The 18,643-nt window shown below is 47.8% G+C and overlaps 1 protein-coding gene across 2 annotated transcripts in view; it reads left to right on the forward strand.

Moving 5' to 3' along the window:
- THNSL2 (threonine synthase like 2) overlaps positions 1–18,643 on the forward strand; it is a 185,470-nt gene that overhangs the window by 15,977 nt on the left and 150,850 nt on the right. For both annotated transcript variants that reach the window (XM_086964274.1, XM_086964275.1), the window contains exon 2: positions 4,508–4,743. In XM_086964274.1, the coding sequence (XP_086820400.1) occupies positions 4,521–4,743 (223 nt within the window). In that variant the 5' untranslated portion in view covers positions 4,508–4,520. The remainder of the gene's footprint in view (positions 1–4,507; positions 4,744–18,643) is intronic.

The raw sequence follows: 18,643 nt of genomic DNA on the forward strand, positions 1-18,643 counted from the left end.
GATGATGATGGTGGATTGGGGTGGGGGGGGCAGGTTGGATACCCAGGGAGTGAACACATACAGCTCTATGGCTGAATGTACACATATTGTGATGTAGAATGTGCACGGCCTGAAGGATTACACTAAGAGATACAGGGCCCACTCTTTCCTGAGGTGCTATAAGGTGCAGATAGCTTCTCTTCAGGAAACCCACCTTATGGGGGATGAAGCTCAGAAGCTGGGTAAAAAAGTGGAGGGGACACCTGTTTTCAGCCACTTACTCCGCTCATGCACGAGGAGTAGCCATTTAGGTCCCCCAGGGGCTACCATAAAGCACACATATAATGAGGCGGATATAGAGGATTGGTACCTTCTACTGCAGGGTACACTAGATGGGTGGCCTTTCACACTCCTTAATACTTACGCACCTAACATTGATGATAAGCCCTTCTTCGATCGTATTCAGGACTTGCTGGAAGACAGTATGGGACATCCAGTAATATGGGAGGGGGATTATAACTGTATTTTGGATGGAAATGAGGACCAGCATCCCCCCAGAGTTGGAACTAAACCCCTGATGACCAAGTTGCTTGCCATGGTAATGCATAACTTCGTGTTCTCTGACAGCCGGTGAATAACACACCCAGGGACTCACAAATACACCTGTTACTCTAATACACACAACACTTATAATCCATTGGTGGCTGGGATGGAACCCTGGAGATTACATGGAGTGTATCATTTTGGGAGATATCTATCTGATCATGTGCCGGTTTAGTTGTGCATGCATTGGGGGACGTTCTGCATCGCGAGCGTAGATGGTGCATGCCCACCGACTTCCTGGTGGACACCATGTGCCGGGAGGTGCTAGCAACCTCACTCATTGACTTTCTGGTGATTAATTGGGGGACAGCCTCTTCCATGGCACGCAATTGGGAGGCTCTCAATGCGGTTAAGAGGGGGCCTGCTTTGGCACCACTTGTTAGGCCCGAATACACCTGGAGGCTGACCTAGTGGACCAGGAGCACCACTTGCGTAGCTCCAGGTATCGGACCTGCCTACACTAGAGGCGAGGGCGACGGAATTCTGGCTCTGTAGGGAGGTGCTATGTCTGTGGGACACCCTGGATAAAGGTATGTTGCACACCTATCATCAACGCCTCCACAGAGAGGGGGACAAGTCTGGCAAGATGCTAGCTTGTATATCCAGAAGGGAACAGGAGATCCCCCCCTCCCCCTGTCCTTCATGTCCGCTCATCTGGTGCCCTGGTCACAAATCATCCGCCCATAATGGATTATTTTTATGCTATTGCAAGCAGGTGTATCAAGCAGGTAGGGTGGGCCCTGAGGGGAGAAGGGAGGATTTTCTGGGCATGGCAGAATTCCCTTCCCTAGTGCCGGTTCTGGTGCAGGAATTGGAGAGGAAGATTACGGTAGACGAACTGGGCGAGGCCCTCAACCTATCTAAGGTGCCCCGAGGGGATGAGTTCCTTGTGGAATGCTATCAGGCGTATTGCACGGAATTTAAATGTATTCCAAGAGGCGCAGAGAAATCAAAACATTCTGGCCACCAGGAGGGAGGGAATTGTCTGTCTTATGCCCAAGCCAGACAGAGACGCTGCGGACCCTTCGTCTTATAGACCTCTCACCATGCTTCACTCTGAGTAATCTGAGGGTTAGTGCATGAGGATCAATGTTGCTTTATTCCAGCGCACAGCAGTGTTTAACCTCCACAGGCTTACACATTTACTTCGCGAGACACTCAATGATGAATGAAGGTTAGTCCTGGTCTGCCTCGATCTAGAAAAAGCCTTTGATATGGTTGAGCGGGCTTACTTGCAGGCAGTACTGGCTTGTATGGGCTTTGGACCGGTGTTCTGCAGCTGGGTGCGGCTCCTATACCCTGGTTGTATGGTGCTTGTTTGAGTTTGGGTGTGATATCTCTGGGCCATGGGCGGTGGGGTGGGGGGACTAGACAAGATTGCCCCCTGTCACCTCTGCTCTTCGCACTCGAGAGTGAGCCTCTGGCACTGTTGCTATGTCGGGAGCTGGCGCAGTGGGAAATCCGAATAGGGGGATCCCTGCTTGCTGTCTCCTTATATGCGAATGATGCATTGATATTTGTTCACACCCTAGACCGCTCAGTGCCGGTCTTGATTGGCTTACCCAATACCTTCGGACATGTGCCTGTGCTCATGGTGAATATCCGTAAGTCTCTGTCGTTTCCCTTAGGGAGCTTGATCAGGGTGCTGGAGTTGGGCATCCAATGGAAGACTGAGGGGTTCCGATAACTAGGTATCAGAGTTACCCATTCTGAACCTGCCTTTTTGCATCTAAATGTGGATACTCTTTTAGCATGCCTCAAGGCCTCTGTAACTTTCTGCTCCATACTCCCCCTTACAGTGCTGGGCAGGGTGGCAGTAGCGAAGATTGTCGTCCTACTCAGTGTCTCAACCTGGTTCAAAACGCGTTATTCTAGCTTTGACCGTAATTCTGCTGACAACTAGATAGTTTGCTTATCTCACTGGTGTGGGCAGGGAAATGCAGTAATGTGGCACTGTCCATCCTTAAACGTGGCTTAGAAGACTGGGATTTACAAACCTTTTATTACGCTGCCACACTGCAACATGCCGCAAAATGGTTGACCGACTCTGACAACTGGGAGAAGAGATTGTATGCGGACATGTTAGGGTGGATACACTAGTGCGGCTACTGATGAGAGGGGGGAAGTTCTGACTGCTATGTCCCCTACCGGGTGTGACCGACACTAATGGTGTGGGAGGCAGTGGTCACGAAGGTACTACACAGGGCCCCTTTTGACAGGGAGCTTCCACTGTGGGACCTGGCCCTGTTTTGAGCCATCAACAGGGATATGTCCATGGAGCAGTGGATGTTATGGGGATGCGAGGGGGCTGGTTACCTATACCCGGGGGGAGGTTTTCCTCACCTATCAGGGGGCGCAGGAGGCATTTTGGGTGGGCTTGGGTCACTTCCTTCACTAAGCCAGATTGGAGAATACAGTTACCTAGAAGGATAAACCCAAATTGGTCACTGAGACCTGGGTATCAAACAGTACATAGGAAGAGGGTCTCCGTGAATAGTTTCATATACATTGAAAGAAACAGTACTTTAAAAAGAAAATAATAAACCAGAATGGAAACGTTGCTTACTTAGTGCACAGTATTATTTAATCACACTGGAATCATAAAATATTCATACATTTGTTATCACAATGTTAATATGTGGGGCGAGGGAAGGTAAGGGTGTGGTGATTTAGGGTGAGGATAAGGGAGTGAAAAATACGGAAGTGTGATTCATACAAGCAGTCAAGGCATTCAAACATTGAGTCTTATAAACATAAAAATTGTCAAAGGTTATAACAATAATACAGACATTGAACTTGCATTTTACTAATTTCTCTGGCGCCTGGTCACAAAAACTTTTGGAGTGCGTAAAGCACAACTTTTGAAGTACTCTTTTACGTACTCTAATCAACGTCCTGAATTAGCCTCAAATCATCTCAAATGGGAATAAAATGGTAATATTCATGGAATATTCGTATACAGTTATAACAAATAGAAGAGACTGCTCCCTCTTTGTACTTATAATAACGAGCTGGATGTTTCAGGGACAGTTCATAAAGGCATGCAATAGTGTATGAAAAAGCACTCCTGTAGTAATAACTCCTATTCTCATAACTGCTTTTATGGACACACATTTGATTTGTGCCTCACTTTAAAAGGCTGAATACATCTAATGATGCTGATGTATAAACCGTGATGCCACGTCACCGTTCCTGCGAGCTACTTACACAGACTATTTCTAGACTAATTAAAAAATAATGTTAGTACAGTTGTCACATGACGTAGCCATCTTTTGAGTAAGTGACTTACCCATGGGGCGCGGGGCGCAGGGCGATATCCCTAAAGATGTTGACGCAAAGGGGATACGCGGTTCACTTAACAGCACACCATGAGGTTACACTTACTATACCGTGCTGAAAATGTGAAATTTACAACACTGAATAAAATGGTTTCCAGGCTTCAGAAGCACTTGAGACTTTCAAGACCTATTATGGTTAACATGCACCTGGGCTTAATTAGGAAATATAACCTATCAGTGCATGCTAAGGCATGCATGTGCAATCTTGTCTTCATCATAAAGCGCAAATATTAAAACACTAAATATATGATTCTGCTTTCCCACCAGCTTAGTTGTGTTGATTGGCACAGCTCATGTTGATCTATGTAAATTGGCTCATCATGCCAACAGCCACCATCTTCTTCCATTTTTGAGACGCATGCATTGAGTCAACACCTTCAATAACCACAACAAGTTCTGGAGAAATGTATATTTTATAACACCGTCTCATTTGATTTGCGCATGCTGGCTCTATACCATTTTAAAGCAGTGCTATGAACACAATACTGTTGATTCAGTGCCTCTTTCATATTAAATGTCTTATTACCTAAGAAGTGTGATTTTAACACGGACATGCTCAAACATTGAATCTCTTATTTTCTTTACAGTACATTTGGCGCCATGAAGTATGCCAGCACCCAGGGAGGAGTCCGCGGGGTGGACTTTGAGGGGGTCCTTTTTTCTGGATTTGCTCCAGATGGTGGTCTCTTCATGCCTGAAGACATCCCTAAAGTGGACCTCCCCACTCTGCTGAAATGGAGCAGCCTTCCCTACACAGAGCTGGTGAAGGAAGTGTGTGCAATCTTCATCCCGCCTGAGATCATTCCTAGGCAAGAGCTGAACGGTACAGTCTGCGGCGGAAACCCTGATCGAGGGTATATATGAGTACTTTATAGACCCGCTGGTGCATCATGTTCTTCTGCTAATGCAAGGGATCGGGTCCTCTTCCCAGCATAACTGCTGTCAGAGCCTGTCAAACTGATCAGGTCTAGTGTTGACTGTGGTTGGTAGAAGTGGTTACCTGAACATCGATAGATCAGATCCTGCGCCTCATCTCGCTAATGCTAGGACCATGTATGGGTCAATGTGAGCAAAGGGAAGGAGAAATAGTCTCCCACGTGCTGGTGCTCAGGGTATAGATGCAAAAATTATATCAACGAACAACTGAAAAAGCCAAAGATTACTTTGCTGAAAATTGTCCGCTTTGTGTTGTGTTATAGGACTCTAGGTCCTATTTTGCCTTCCGGTAATGTTCTGCCCCTGCATTTAACGCATTGCCGGAAGGCACCGTATTGCAGTAATTGAGCCCAGGTCTGATGTATACGACTGTAGAGCAGAAGCGACACTTGGAGACTTTCAGAGACTTTCAGACTTTCAGAGCCAAGGACAGGGGTCCTTGGCTCTGAGTCATACTCTTCCCCCACCTTCATGGAGACCCTCTGTCCCCACCCCCACTAGTGGGGTGGAAAAGTTTCCTGGAGCAGTGTCAGGCTTTGCAGACTAGGCTACATGGACTGGTTCTCTAGCCATGAATGCTCCTCTTTGCTTTCGAAGAGAGGGCATCCGCAAAGTTCATAGGCTTCCGAAGTCTATGGGGTAAGAGGAATAGGTGTAAAGTGGAGATGGGTGGCCTGCATTCTCAAACATCTGTTCAGTAGCCCATCTGGATAGCTCCATATTGCTATAATAGAAACATCTTAAGGTGATGGGGATTCCTTAATGCGCCTGGACTCTGTCCTCCTTCAAATGAACAAATGCTCAATTAGGAATTTATGGGTGCTGAAACAGGGCCTGTGCATCTTGTATAACAGAAGAGAGAGGGAGGAGTTTTCTGTATTTTGAAATGGGAAAGCCTACTCTGAAAACAGACCGGCTAAATGCAGCCTTAACACTGTTGGACATTGTGAGGTGTGTGACATGCTGGCCAAATATTTTAATGCATTGTCCAGTAGATAAAGACTCAACAGAAAAACCTTTTATTCCCTGGAGTGCTGATTTAAAACTGCCCTGCTGTATTTATCTCAGTCAGCTTTATTACTATTATAGTTCTTATTATTAGTAGTAATAGCTTGAGTTTTATGTGGTGCTTCATATCACACTTCTGCCAGTTCTTCGCACTGTATATAACAAATGCAGCAAGTTGGATATAGCTTGCCAGCTTGGCACTTTGAAATTCCAGATGCATCTCGCCTGGACTGTTTATTTCTGTGATGCAAGGCACATGGCACTTTGTATCATTTGCACCTTTGCTTCCCATGTTGCTTCTTTTTTCTTGGTGATCCCGTTTTCTGCAAGCTTAACCATGTTATCCTCGTGAACTCTTTCCAATCAATCGGATGTATAAGGTAACTTTGGGGCCGATTCCGATTGTAAACCATACCGACCGACACAGACCGGGAATGGAGACCGACTGACATGTTCCGGCACCATACGACCCCGCACAGTACGATGCAACGCGTGTGAATTACAACCCACCCGCACGGAATCCAAGCCGCCTGACCAAGCCGTATAGCAATCTCTGAGTCGCCCGTAAACGGACCGGAAATTGAACCAACCAGCACGCATCAGGAACAGAGACAACCGACATGTACCCGCGAAGTATGATGCAATGCATGTGAAATGAGGCCGACTCGCACGGAGCGCAATCCGGAAGACTGAGACGTACAGACAACAGTGACTAGCAAATAATAGACTCCCTTGCGGCTGACGGGTACGCCAATGTATAAACACAGCAGAATGTCAGTGTGACAGACTCTGATTACCCCGCAAGAGCCACAGGCAGCGTCCGTCCCGGTCAATGAACGTCTCCATCATGTCCAACAAAACCAAAGTAAAAAAGACAAAAAAAGGACCAAACAAGCAACAACAAAGCCAATAAATACAAAAAGAAAAAAAAGGAACCAAGACATACCCACATCTCCACCTATATAACGGCCAGAAATTCATACCATGATCCTTTGCAACCCACAGATATAGGACAGCAGATAACACCACTACACTGCAGAGACACACCACAACTCGCACACCACACAACATCCACACCATTTGCACCTCTCAAAATAAGTAATCACAGAAACACAGATAAACTCACACCCAGTATACTCACTTACACCCTCACACACGTCAATCCTCACAACACCCAGCACCATGCCACCCAAGAAGAATCCAAAGTTTACAGATAGTGAGTTGGAAGTCATGACTTGAGAAATCCTCAGAGTAGAGCCACTGTTGTTTGGCACATTGGTCCAACAGACCCCCATGTCACAGAAAAGAAAGATGTGGGAGAGGATCGTCGACAAGGTCAACGCACAAGCACCTTGTTTGTGCACAAAGGACGATATACAGAACAGGTACTATGATGTGCGCAGGAGGGTCAAGAAGCTTATCAGCAGGGTGCAAGCCTTGAACAAGCAGAACGGCGGTGGCCCGCCTGCCAAACCAACACACTTCAGGTCCTGGGAGGAGAAGGTGCAGGCCATCCTACCACCGGAGAGCATCCAGGGATTAACAGGAATACCAGAGCCTGGTGAGTACACAACTTATATACTCAAGATTGTGCCACAATACACATATATCACGGTCAAGGGGACAGTGAAACCAAGTACTGTTACCAAAGCCAGAGCAACAGAAAGGCAAGTACCCTGTAACATGTAAGCCAGTTACAGACACAATACCTGCCATAACATAGTAAGATGCAACTATGTCATAACATGTACAAACCCTACAACAAATACCGCAAGGCAGTGGCATAAATCGCCAACAAACACTGCTATCCATTCTGCCGCCACTATCACTCTACCTCACAGGGAAGCTGAGTCAACCGCAAGGAAGGTTGGGTCTGCTGGGAATGTACTTGTATCAGAAAGCACAATGGCAGTTGCAGTCGCAGCCAACAGCCCCCACCCACATGGCCCAGCAAGCTCACACTGTACCATGCTCACCTCACAGGGAGTGGCTAAGTACCGACAAGATGGTTCAAAGCAGGCCCTGCTGTGGGGAGCACAAGGCCCTGCTGGGACTTGGGCTGAAACAAACAACAGGTCCCCAATACCTGACTGCCTGAAAGGTAACTTGCACTCCCTGTAATGGAAGCTTGCCTCCCGGTGGGACACCTGGCCTAGTGGGAAGGAGTACAGCCAGCCCTGACTACATCTACCAGCAGGCCCTGACACACACACACACACACACCTCCCACCAACACCAAACAACACACCTGGAAATATGCTCCCCAAGAGAGTGAATCAAAACCTACTTCCAAGTTGTCTGTCACTGGGCTTTGCTGTGGGCAGCTCAAGGCGTTGTTGGGTACTGTGCACAAACAAACACCAAGCCAACACTATCAGCCATCCTGCCAGCACAGTTACACCACCTCGCAGGGAAGCTAATTCACAGGAAGGAAGCTCGGGTATGCTGGGAAGGTGGGTGTAGCCAAAAGCATGATGGGAGTCATAGTCACAGCCAACAGTACTCCTCCTACATGGCCCATCAAGCCCACCCTGAACCATGCTCACCTTACAGGGAGTGGCAAAGTACTGACAAGAGGGCTGACACCAGGCCCTGCTAAGGGGAGCACAAGGCTCTGCTGGGAATTGTGCTCAAACAAACAACAGGACACCACTGTCCGCCATCTTGCTGTCTCACTCACTCACAGGGAAGCGGAGTCAAAAGGAAGGTAGGTTGGGTATGCTGGGAAGGTCGGTGTAGCCAAAAGCATGATGGGAGTCGAAGTCACAGCCAACAGACCCCCACCTACATGTCCCAGCAAGTTCACGCTGAACCATGCTCTCCTCACAGGGAGTGCTAAAGTACTAACACAAATGGCTGACACTAGGCCCTGCTGTGGGGTGCACAAGGCCCTGTTGGGATTTGAGCTCAAACAAACAACAGGACCCCAATGCCTGACTGCCTGAAAGGTAAATTGCATTCCCTGCAATGGAGGCATGCCTCATGGGGGGGACATCTGGCCTAGTGGGAAGGAGTACTGCCAGCTCTGACTACATCTACCAGCAGGCCTTGTCACACACACACCCCTCACACCAACACCAAAATACACACCTGTGATCATGCACCACAAGCGAGTGAGTGAAAAGCCACTTACAAGATCTCTGACAATGTGCTCTGCTGTGGGGAGTAGAAGGCCCTGCTGGGAATTCTGCCCAAACAAACTCTGTTTTTGCGACCAACCTCTCTTTTAAAATCTGTAAAATAATAACACAGTGTGTGGTCGTATGTGAAAAAGATACGTCTAATTTGGCACGTTTTCATTTAGAGATATAGGCCGTTTCTAGAGTAGTGCAGAGATTCTGCAATAGGTCCTATTTTGAACATTCTGTATGTAAATAGAGGCTTTATTGGCCCCATCAAGCTTATATGTTGTCTATCGTCTAATCGTTGTCCAAAAGCGTCATTCTATATGTTGTATTGTTGATTTGTGATTTGGGTTTGTATACCCCCACTGTCATTGGTTCTCTGGTTACTGCATTGAATTGAACCTTTAAACCAGTGTTTTTTATATGTTGATTTCATTGTGAACACTCATGTATAATTAATGCTTTGTTCAATTTGACTGGTTAATTACAGTTTCTGAGAAAGAAAAAAATAGAAAGAAAAAGAAATAAGCAGACAAAAATTAATGAAATAAATTAATTTTCATAAAGATCCTTGACTGAAATAGTGGTTTTGGGTTGAGTTATTCTCCGCTCAACTCTTCATTAAATAATCATAAAGAATCGCACAGTACTGGCAATCCCTTTGTTCATTTCGTATTCGGCACAGCCTTACTGTGCTTTTGCCAAAACCCTCTTTGTTATATAGTACAAACAAACAATAGAACACCACTGTCTGACACCCTGAAAGTAAAATGAGCCTCCCTGCAATGGAATCATGCCACATGGGGGATTACCTTGCCTCTGTTGGTGGATGGAGGTCCTGCACTGACTCAAAATGCTATCAGGGCCCGCTCAAAACACACCTCCTCAGTCAGAACAAATACCACCATTGGGACCAGTCACTCCAAAAGTAAATGCCTGGGCAAGATGGCAGACACATGATCCGGATGTCTGATTTGGCTGCAAGTCAGACCTACTCACTGGCCAACTCAAACACATTTACACTCACAGCCATTGGAACTGTAGGTATCCTCTCACTGTCTGGGGATGCAGTTTCCCTGGGGTGTCCCCAGACCTGGCTGTAAAGGCGTGTTTTGTAGTTGACAATTGGGGAGATGCAGACATAGTACATAGCACCAAGCACACACAATGTCACAGACATCATCGACAGGGGACACCTGAATGTGACTAAAATGTACACGCCCACATTGCTGACAGTGTAGCATGGTGTCATTACCAAAAGGTACAGGTGTGAGCAGCATCTCAATACCACATTGTTCTGCGTTGTCTGCATCATTCACACAGCACATCACTCACTGTCATAGACACTCCAGACACAATGACTAACCTGGACTGCATTGGAGGAGGCATGCAGCTCACAGCAGCTGCCCTGCAACACACACCACTGCCCATCACTGTCATGCGCATGGAAAAGCAAGATCGCTGCAGTCCCTAATCCCCCTCACCATGGAGGAACTTGACAAGATAAATAAAGTCAGCATGGACAAAACTCTGCACCAACGTCACTAGCTATGGTAAGACCATGACTTGCATGAAATGAGATGTAGACTAGGAACACAGACAACCAAATAGTATCTCCTATCAGATCTTGGGCATACTGGACTGTAACCATATTGTTCAGACAGATCAATGTGACGCACAAAGACCAGCAAAAACTGCCACCACATATGCCCCAAGCTTGCAACATACCCTAACTGGAATTGTACGTATGTCCTCGTTAAAGCACAAATGTGGACAGGGAGGATTCAGCTGTGTCGGGCATGTGAAGGCACTTCAGTAGCAATGGCCATGCACAGACAATTGATCAATACATGAGCTAGTCATGCACACAGCTTGATGTGCACATTGAAATGCCTCAGCTTGCCAGGAGAAAGTGCTTTAGACAGATCAACCCCTGTCCGTCACAACTTGGGACAATACAATCTACTGACTCTTATAATGATGTCTAGTGGCAACTGTCATGTGTGTGAAACATTGATGTTGGTAGAACCATAACATACATTGTGTGTTTCCTCTAACCATAGAGGATGCCGGGGACACCGCAGGAATTGAAGAGGAGTCCAAGTCCCAGACTTTGGAGGACCAGGAGCTCACCAGTGTGGTTCAGTCTCTGTCCTCTTCGGACAATGACCATAAACCACCAAGCCCCTCCGGTGTGAGTTGTTGTGCAGCACCAGCAGTAGAGACATCTGCCCCCCCTGCAACCACTCCTGCAATAGCAGTCAATAGACCGAGTATGCATGTCCACACGGACAGACCAAGGCCACAGGCCACCGACAGCACAGGTACACAGGGAACCCTGGAAGCGACAGACAACACCACCAGTGCCAACACCCAAGGGGGCCCAGTATCACCTGTGACTACCACGACAGGTACTGCACATGTGGCTCATGGTGGTGGGAGGGTGGCCAGGCAGAGGCCATGGCCTGCAGAGGGGGCTGGACTGCATGATGACCCACACCTGGGACGCATCATAGATGCGTACAATGAAAGCACCAGAGGTTTTGGCCAGGTAGTGGGGATCCTCAAGGACCTAAAGCAACAGCAGGCTTCCCATTATGCGCACTTGGACTCCCATATGTCCCGGGCTGAGGCACACATGTCCCGCATGGAATCCAAGTGGGACAAATTGGACGATCTAACAGTGGTGCATAGGGACATACGGAGATGCCTCTGCCAGATCAGCACCAACATGACAACACCTCCCTGTGCGCCCACAACATCTGTTGCCACAACATCCGCAGCTGCCACAGGGAGTTAGGAGGACTCTGGAGGAGAGTCCCTGTCACCGCAGCGGCCTGCACCTGAGGGTCCCCCGAGCAAGAAAAGGAGTTGTCCGAAGAAGGGCAAGCGAGATGCTGATGCCCCTGCACATCCCTGAGGAACTCAACACCTGTTCCTGATATCGTCCTTTGTGTGCAGACCATTAGACCTTGTCGACTGACAATCAACTCACCCACTTGACATGGAGGGTCTAAGTGGTGACAATGCATCTTACTGTGGACTTTACTCTGGACATTTCATCTTCCTTGACTATCAACTCACCTGTGAACTTTAGATTAACATCACACTGTAGAGCACTTCCAATGACGTTCCCTATCCTCACCCATGTTTGTAAATAAAATCACATCGACACAATACTTGCCTCTGTCTTGATTTAAACTTGCTTGGTGTCATGGAGGTAATGATTTGCGGAAGAATACTGTGCATGCAAACTACTACAGCAATGTGAACAAAGTTATGTGAGTCATACTAATGTGACACATATGAGGGAAACACACCACTAGGGCAACATAACACATACTCACCATGGCCATTGGATATTGCCTACACTAATGTTGACAGGAAATACATTGGAATGCATAGACATCACACCAATCCTGAGTCAGTGGCAATCAGCCCCCAGGTATATAATGCAAATTACATGTGGATGTGTGAATACTGACAAAGCACATATCATAATGGAGCACAGGTTTAACAAGGATTCACAACCTGAGAATCCCACAACTGATGCAAGGGAGCCTCACGTGACAGTGATCTAAACGTCCCAAGTTGGAAACAATGAAAGTGCAGGGGTGTGTGGCACATCCTTGTTCGGTACAACGACTACTTTCACCCGGTAACAGGAATCTGGGTGTGGGAGTTCATGCCACGCTGTATGGCTAACAAAGTACCCTGTGAAGGACATTCAGAAAACATAATCAAATACACAGATTTACAGCACACAACTACAATGTACATGCCCAAAAACAATTCCCAAACTACGTAAACACAACCTAATAATCAAGTAAACACTGTTTGGGAGTACAGACTACTTGAAAGGACACATCCCTGCAAGCATCCTGTCAAGTAGCACACAACCACACTCAAGCAGCACCACTGCACCACCAACATACATCAAGTAAACACAATTTGAAAACACATCACTGTATACTGACATTCATGAGAAGAAGTTGTGGATCATCTGGGCCCAGACATCACCTTCATCCTCTCCATCACTGGCATCATGCCCCAGGGCAGGATCCTCCACGGCTGGAGGAGGTTGGCCATTATCATCTTGGATGAGAGGCAACTTCTTCCTCACTGCCAGGTTGTGTAGCATGCAGCACACAATGAAGATCTTGCACACCTTAGCTGGTGCATATGGAAGGACCCCTCCTGCCTTGTCAAGGCAGCGGAATCTGCTTTTCAGGAGACCAAATGTCCGCTCGCTCACCCTCCTCGTCCGACCATGTGCCTCATTGTAGCGCATCTCTGCCGGTGTCACAGGGTTCCTGAGGGGTGTCAGCAACCACGGCATGTTGGGGTATCTGGAGTCACCTACATACAGACAATTGCACATTAATGAGTCTGAAAAGAGGGTGGGGAACAACTTCAACAAAACCCACACAATGGTAAACAGTCGGTACACACCGACAAGTCCAGGTACGCTGGTACTGCATCTGTGACATAATCGCTGGGATGCGACTACTCCTCATGATGTACGCGTCGCGTGCTGAACCTGGGAAACGTGCGCACACATGCGAAATGGTCATGTCCACCAGACATACCACCAGAGCATTGATTGATTGGAAATGTTTCCTGTTGCGGCATGTCTGCTCATGTGCCTGTGGTGGTACAAAAGCCACATGTGTCCCATCAAGGGAGCCAATGACATGTGGCATCCTTCCCAGTGCATAGAAGTCACCCCATATGTCATGGAGTTGTTGTTTTGTCGGGAAAAGAATGTGGTGATCGAGGAAATGCAACATCGCCTCCAACACATCTCGAAGCACACGGCTGAACATGATCTGTGACATCCCACCAGCATAAGCCACAGTGTGTTGGAAGGTACCGGTGGCAAAGAAGTATAGGGTTGCCATCACCTTCACCTTGGGGGTCAGCGCTGTAGGGTATGGCTGGCCAGGTTGCAAGTGTGGGGCCAACTGCTCCGAAAAATCATGAATCAGTGGCCTAGTGAAGCGGTACTGTCGGATGCAGTCATGTTCAACCATGGTTGAAAGGTCAGGGAACGGTCTGTGTACAGCTGGTCCCCTGCCGTACATAGAGGTTGTCAGTTCCCCAACTATGTGCCAGTTTTCAGGGAAAATAGCATATGAAACAACATCAAAGGACACAAGTGCATGATGTTGTGCTGTTGGGTATGGGCACATATGCCAGAAACATGCCCATCATCTGACACCTCAGCTCTACATGTCTACACAACATCGTCCATGTTGTGCTGTGCCAAATCTATGGGCTCTGTCACAGCAGATCAGTACGAGTCTCCAAACACACACCACAGTGACTAGTGAGGACAGATGTCTTACCCACGTCACAGGTTTCTCACAGACACACACACAGGGAACATGTATTGACACAAGGCTACTCTCATGATGTAGCGTCTCATGTACATGCCACAACACCTAGGGCCCGAGCCGTGCGCACCCATTGGCTATTGACTATCATGGACAATGACACGATTTTGATACTTGTACGATTCGTGTGCTGAAAATTCCGTTGGCTCCCTACAACAATGTATCATACTTATTGGTGTCATGAAGTTGAGATTTTTGAACGATGCGGAAGGTGTGAACGAGGCATGCAATGCGATGGATTGGCCAGATTCATAGGATGCAAATGTGTCAGACCTACAGAATCTGCCTCTGCTGTACTGATATAAGGCTGTCTCTTCCCCTGAGAGCTCACTTGCCTGCACTACATGCTCCAGATTGGCTTCTCTGCTACCACTGCTGCTGTCTCTACATCCTCTGGCTCAAAGAATGGCACACACTGTGGAGAGGGCCCCAGCCTTCACAGAGGAGGAGAACCAGGCCCTGCTGGACAGCTTCCTACCACAGAACAGCACGCTGTATGGGAAACCAGGGGAGCAGGTGAGTGTGCAGTCCACATCTTCTCTCATTGTGCATGTTGTCTGACTCCCACTAATGGCATTGTGTAAAGCAGTGGCTAGCATGTGCACTCATTAGTTGTCCCACCCAAATTGTGTAGGTACCTGCAGTGAACATGTACTGTGCTGGGAAAGTGCATTTTTAGACGGTCATACTACCCAGGCACTGTTTCCATGTTGTTGATGCAGGACAAGTGTCCATCACCATAGTTGCACTACCTGTGTACATCAGATGTCCTTGTGAAAACAACATGTTTGTCCAACTGTGTGATGCACAAACATGTTGCATGTGTGTTAATGGCCCTTTAACTTTGTCATCCTTACAGGTTGATGCCCATCAGAAACAGGAGATCTGGCTGACCATTGCCTGGGCAGTTCGATCTGTGGGCGTCCACAGGCGTCTCTTCCGCAACTGCCAGAAGAGATGGCAGGACCTACGTGGCTGGACCTGTCGCACGCAAGAGTCCAGCTGAAGCGGTCGCGTCCTTGCAAAATGGTGGACGAAGGACCCTGATCCCCCACATGCTCCGGATCCTGACAGTGGTCTTCCCTGACCTGAATGGGCAGTTGAAGGCCAGACCGCAGCAAGGAGGGGGTAAGTGCATGACTAGTCTATGAACTGTGTCTAACATGAACTTTGCACTCCTTCAGCCTGGTTACACTATCACAGTTTGTCTGTTTGCTTGTACCAGAGTCATGTGCATGAATTAGGTTATGTCCCTTCCTCAATTGAGATACAGGTGTGGCCCTTTCAGTATGTGACCTGTCTCCCTTGGGGGGGTCCCTGCTGTTGTCCAAGGGTTAAGTGGGAAACAGCATCTGCTACAGGTACAATAATTAGGCCTACATGAGTGAGCGTATTGATTGACGGGTCTGTACATTGCCAGATATCTGATGTGTACTCTGTGTGGGCCATTAATACCTGTTCTCATTGCTGCTCTGCCTCATCATATGTGTCTGGGGTGTTTACCACACAGCCATGCAGCAGGTGGGACAGTGTTGGTGCCACAGAAGTATGTACGTCATGTGTGTCACACATGCCTAGTGTTCAAGGTAATCCCATTGTGCACATTGACAAAGTCAGGTATGCCTACTCCGGGCATGAAGTAGACTGTGTTCTCTTACTCCTGTGTGTAAACCTACATTTAATGCATTTTGAAAAGTGCAATGAGGTGTCAGCCTCTGTGTCATAGTGGAGTAGCCTACCTTTTTAGACTCCTGCGATGTCAAATGGTTTGGGGTGGGCAGCCTGCTGAGATGTGGCTGTTGGATCATCACAATGGGCTAAACAAGCATTTGCAATGCAATGGTCTCGGCATCATTAAAGGTAGAGCTATTGGCATTGCTCATGACATTTCTTTTTTTTTCCTTAAATCATAAATAAATGGCATTGTCATTTACATTGCCAATACACAGCACTCTGCACTCAACAGCACACACCATTCTGCACCTGCACTCACTGCTCTGCACTCACTGCTCTGCACTCACTGCTCTGCACTCCCTGCTCTGTACTCACTACTCTGTACTCACTACTCTGCACTCACTACTCTGCACTCACTACTCTGCACTCACTACTCTGCACTCACTACTCTGCACTCACTACTCTGCACTCACTACTCTGCACTCACTACTCTGCACTCACTACTCTGCACTCACTACTCTGCACTCACTACTCTGCACTCACTACTCTGCACTCACTACTCTGCACTCACTACTCTGCACTCACTACTCTGCACTCACTACTCTGCACTCACTACTCTGCACTCACTACTCTGCACTCACTACTCTGCACTCACTACTCTGCACTCACTACTCTGCACTCACTACTCTGCACTCACTACTCTGCACTCACTACTCTGCACTCACTACTCACTACTCTGCACTCACTACTCTGCACTCACTACTCTGCACTCACTACTCTGCACTCACTACTCACTACTCTGCACTCACTACTCTGCACTCACTACTCTGCACTCACTACTCTGCACTCACTACTCTGCACTCACTACTCTGCACTCACTACTCACTACTCTGCACTCACTACTCTGCACTCACTACTCTGCACTCACTACTCTGCACTCACTACTCTGCACTCACTACTCTGCACTCACTACTCTGCACTCACTACTCTGCACTCACTACTCTGCACTCACTACTCTGCACTCACTACTCTGCACTCACTACTCTGCACTCACTACTCTGCACTCACTACTCTGCACTCACTACTCTGCACTCACTACTCTGCACTCACTACTCTGCACTCACTACTCTGCACTCACTACTCTGCACTCACTACTCACTACTCTGCACTCACTACTCTGCACTCACTACTCACTACTCTGCACTCACTACTCACTACTCTGCACTCACTACTCTGCACTCACTACTCTGCACTCACTACTCTGCACTCACTACTCTGCACTCACTACTCTGCACTCACTACTCTGCACTCACTACTCTGCACTCACTACTCTGCACTCACTACTCTGCACTCACTACTCTGCACTCACTACTCTGCACTCACTACTCTGCACTCACTACTCTGCACTCACTACTCACTACTCTGCACTCACTACTCACTACTCTGCACTCACTACTCTGCACTCACTACTCACTACTCTGCACTCACTACTCACTACTCTGCACTCACTACTCTGCACTCACTACTCACTACTCTGCACTCACTACTCACTACTCTGCACTCACTACTCACTACTCTGCACTCACTACTCTGCACTCACTACTCTGCACTCACTACTCTGCACTCACTACTCTGCACTCACTACTCTGCACTCACTACTCTGCACTCACTACTCTGCACTCACTACTCTGCACTCACTACTCTGCACTCACTACTCTGCACTCACTACTCTGCACTCACTACTCTGCACTCACTACTCACTACTCTGCACTCACTACTCACTACTCTGCACTCACTACTCTGCACTCACTACTCACTACTCTGCACTCACTACTCACTACTCTGCACTCACTACTCTGCACTCACTACTCACTACTCTGCACTCACTACTCACTACTCTGCACTCACTACTCACTACTCTGCACTCACTACTCACTACTCTGCACTCACTACTCACTACTCTGCACTCACTACTCTGCACTCACTACTCTGCACTCACTACTCTGCACTCACTACTCTGCACTCACTACTCTGCACTCACTACTCTGCACTCACTACTCACTACTCTGCACTCACTACTCACTACTCTGCACTCACTACTCACTACTCTGCACTCACTACTCTGCACTCACTACTCACTACTCTGCACTCACTACTCACTACTCTGCACTCACTACTCACTACTCTGCACTCACTACTCACTACTCTGCACTCACTACTCACTACTCTGCACTCACTACTCTGCACTCACTACTCACTACTCTGCACTCACTACTCACTACTCTGCACTCACTACTCACTACTCTGCACTCACTACTCACTACTCTGCACTCACTACTCACTACTCTGCACTCACTACTCTGCACTCACTACTCTGCACTCACTACTCTGCACTCACTACTCTGCACTCACTACTCTGCACTCACTACTCTGCACTCACTACTCTGCACTCACTACTCTGCACTCACTACTCTGCACTCACTACTCTGCACTCACTACTCTGCACTCACTACTCACTACTCTGCACTCACTACTCACTACTCTGCACTCACTACTCTGCACTCACTACTCACTACTCTGCACT

This window comes from Lissotriton vulgaris, chromosome 3_2 (genome assembly GCF_964263255.1).
Source record: "Lissotriton vulgaris chromosome 3_2, aLisVul1.2, whole genome shotgun sequence".
NCBI classification, from domain to species: Eukaryota; Metazoa; Chordata; class Amphibia; order Caudata; family Salamandridae; genus Lissotriton; species Lissotriton vulgaris.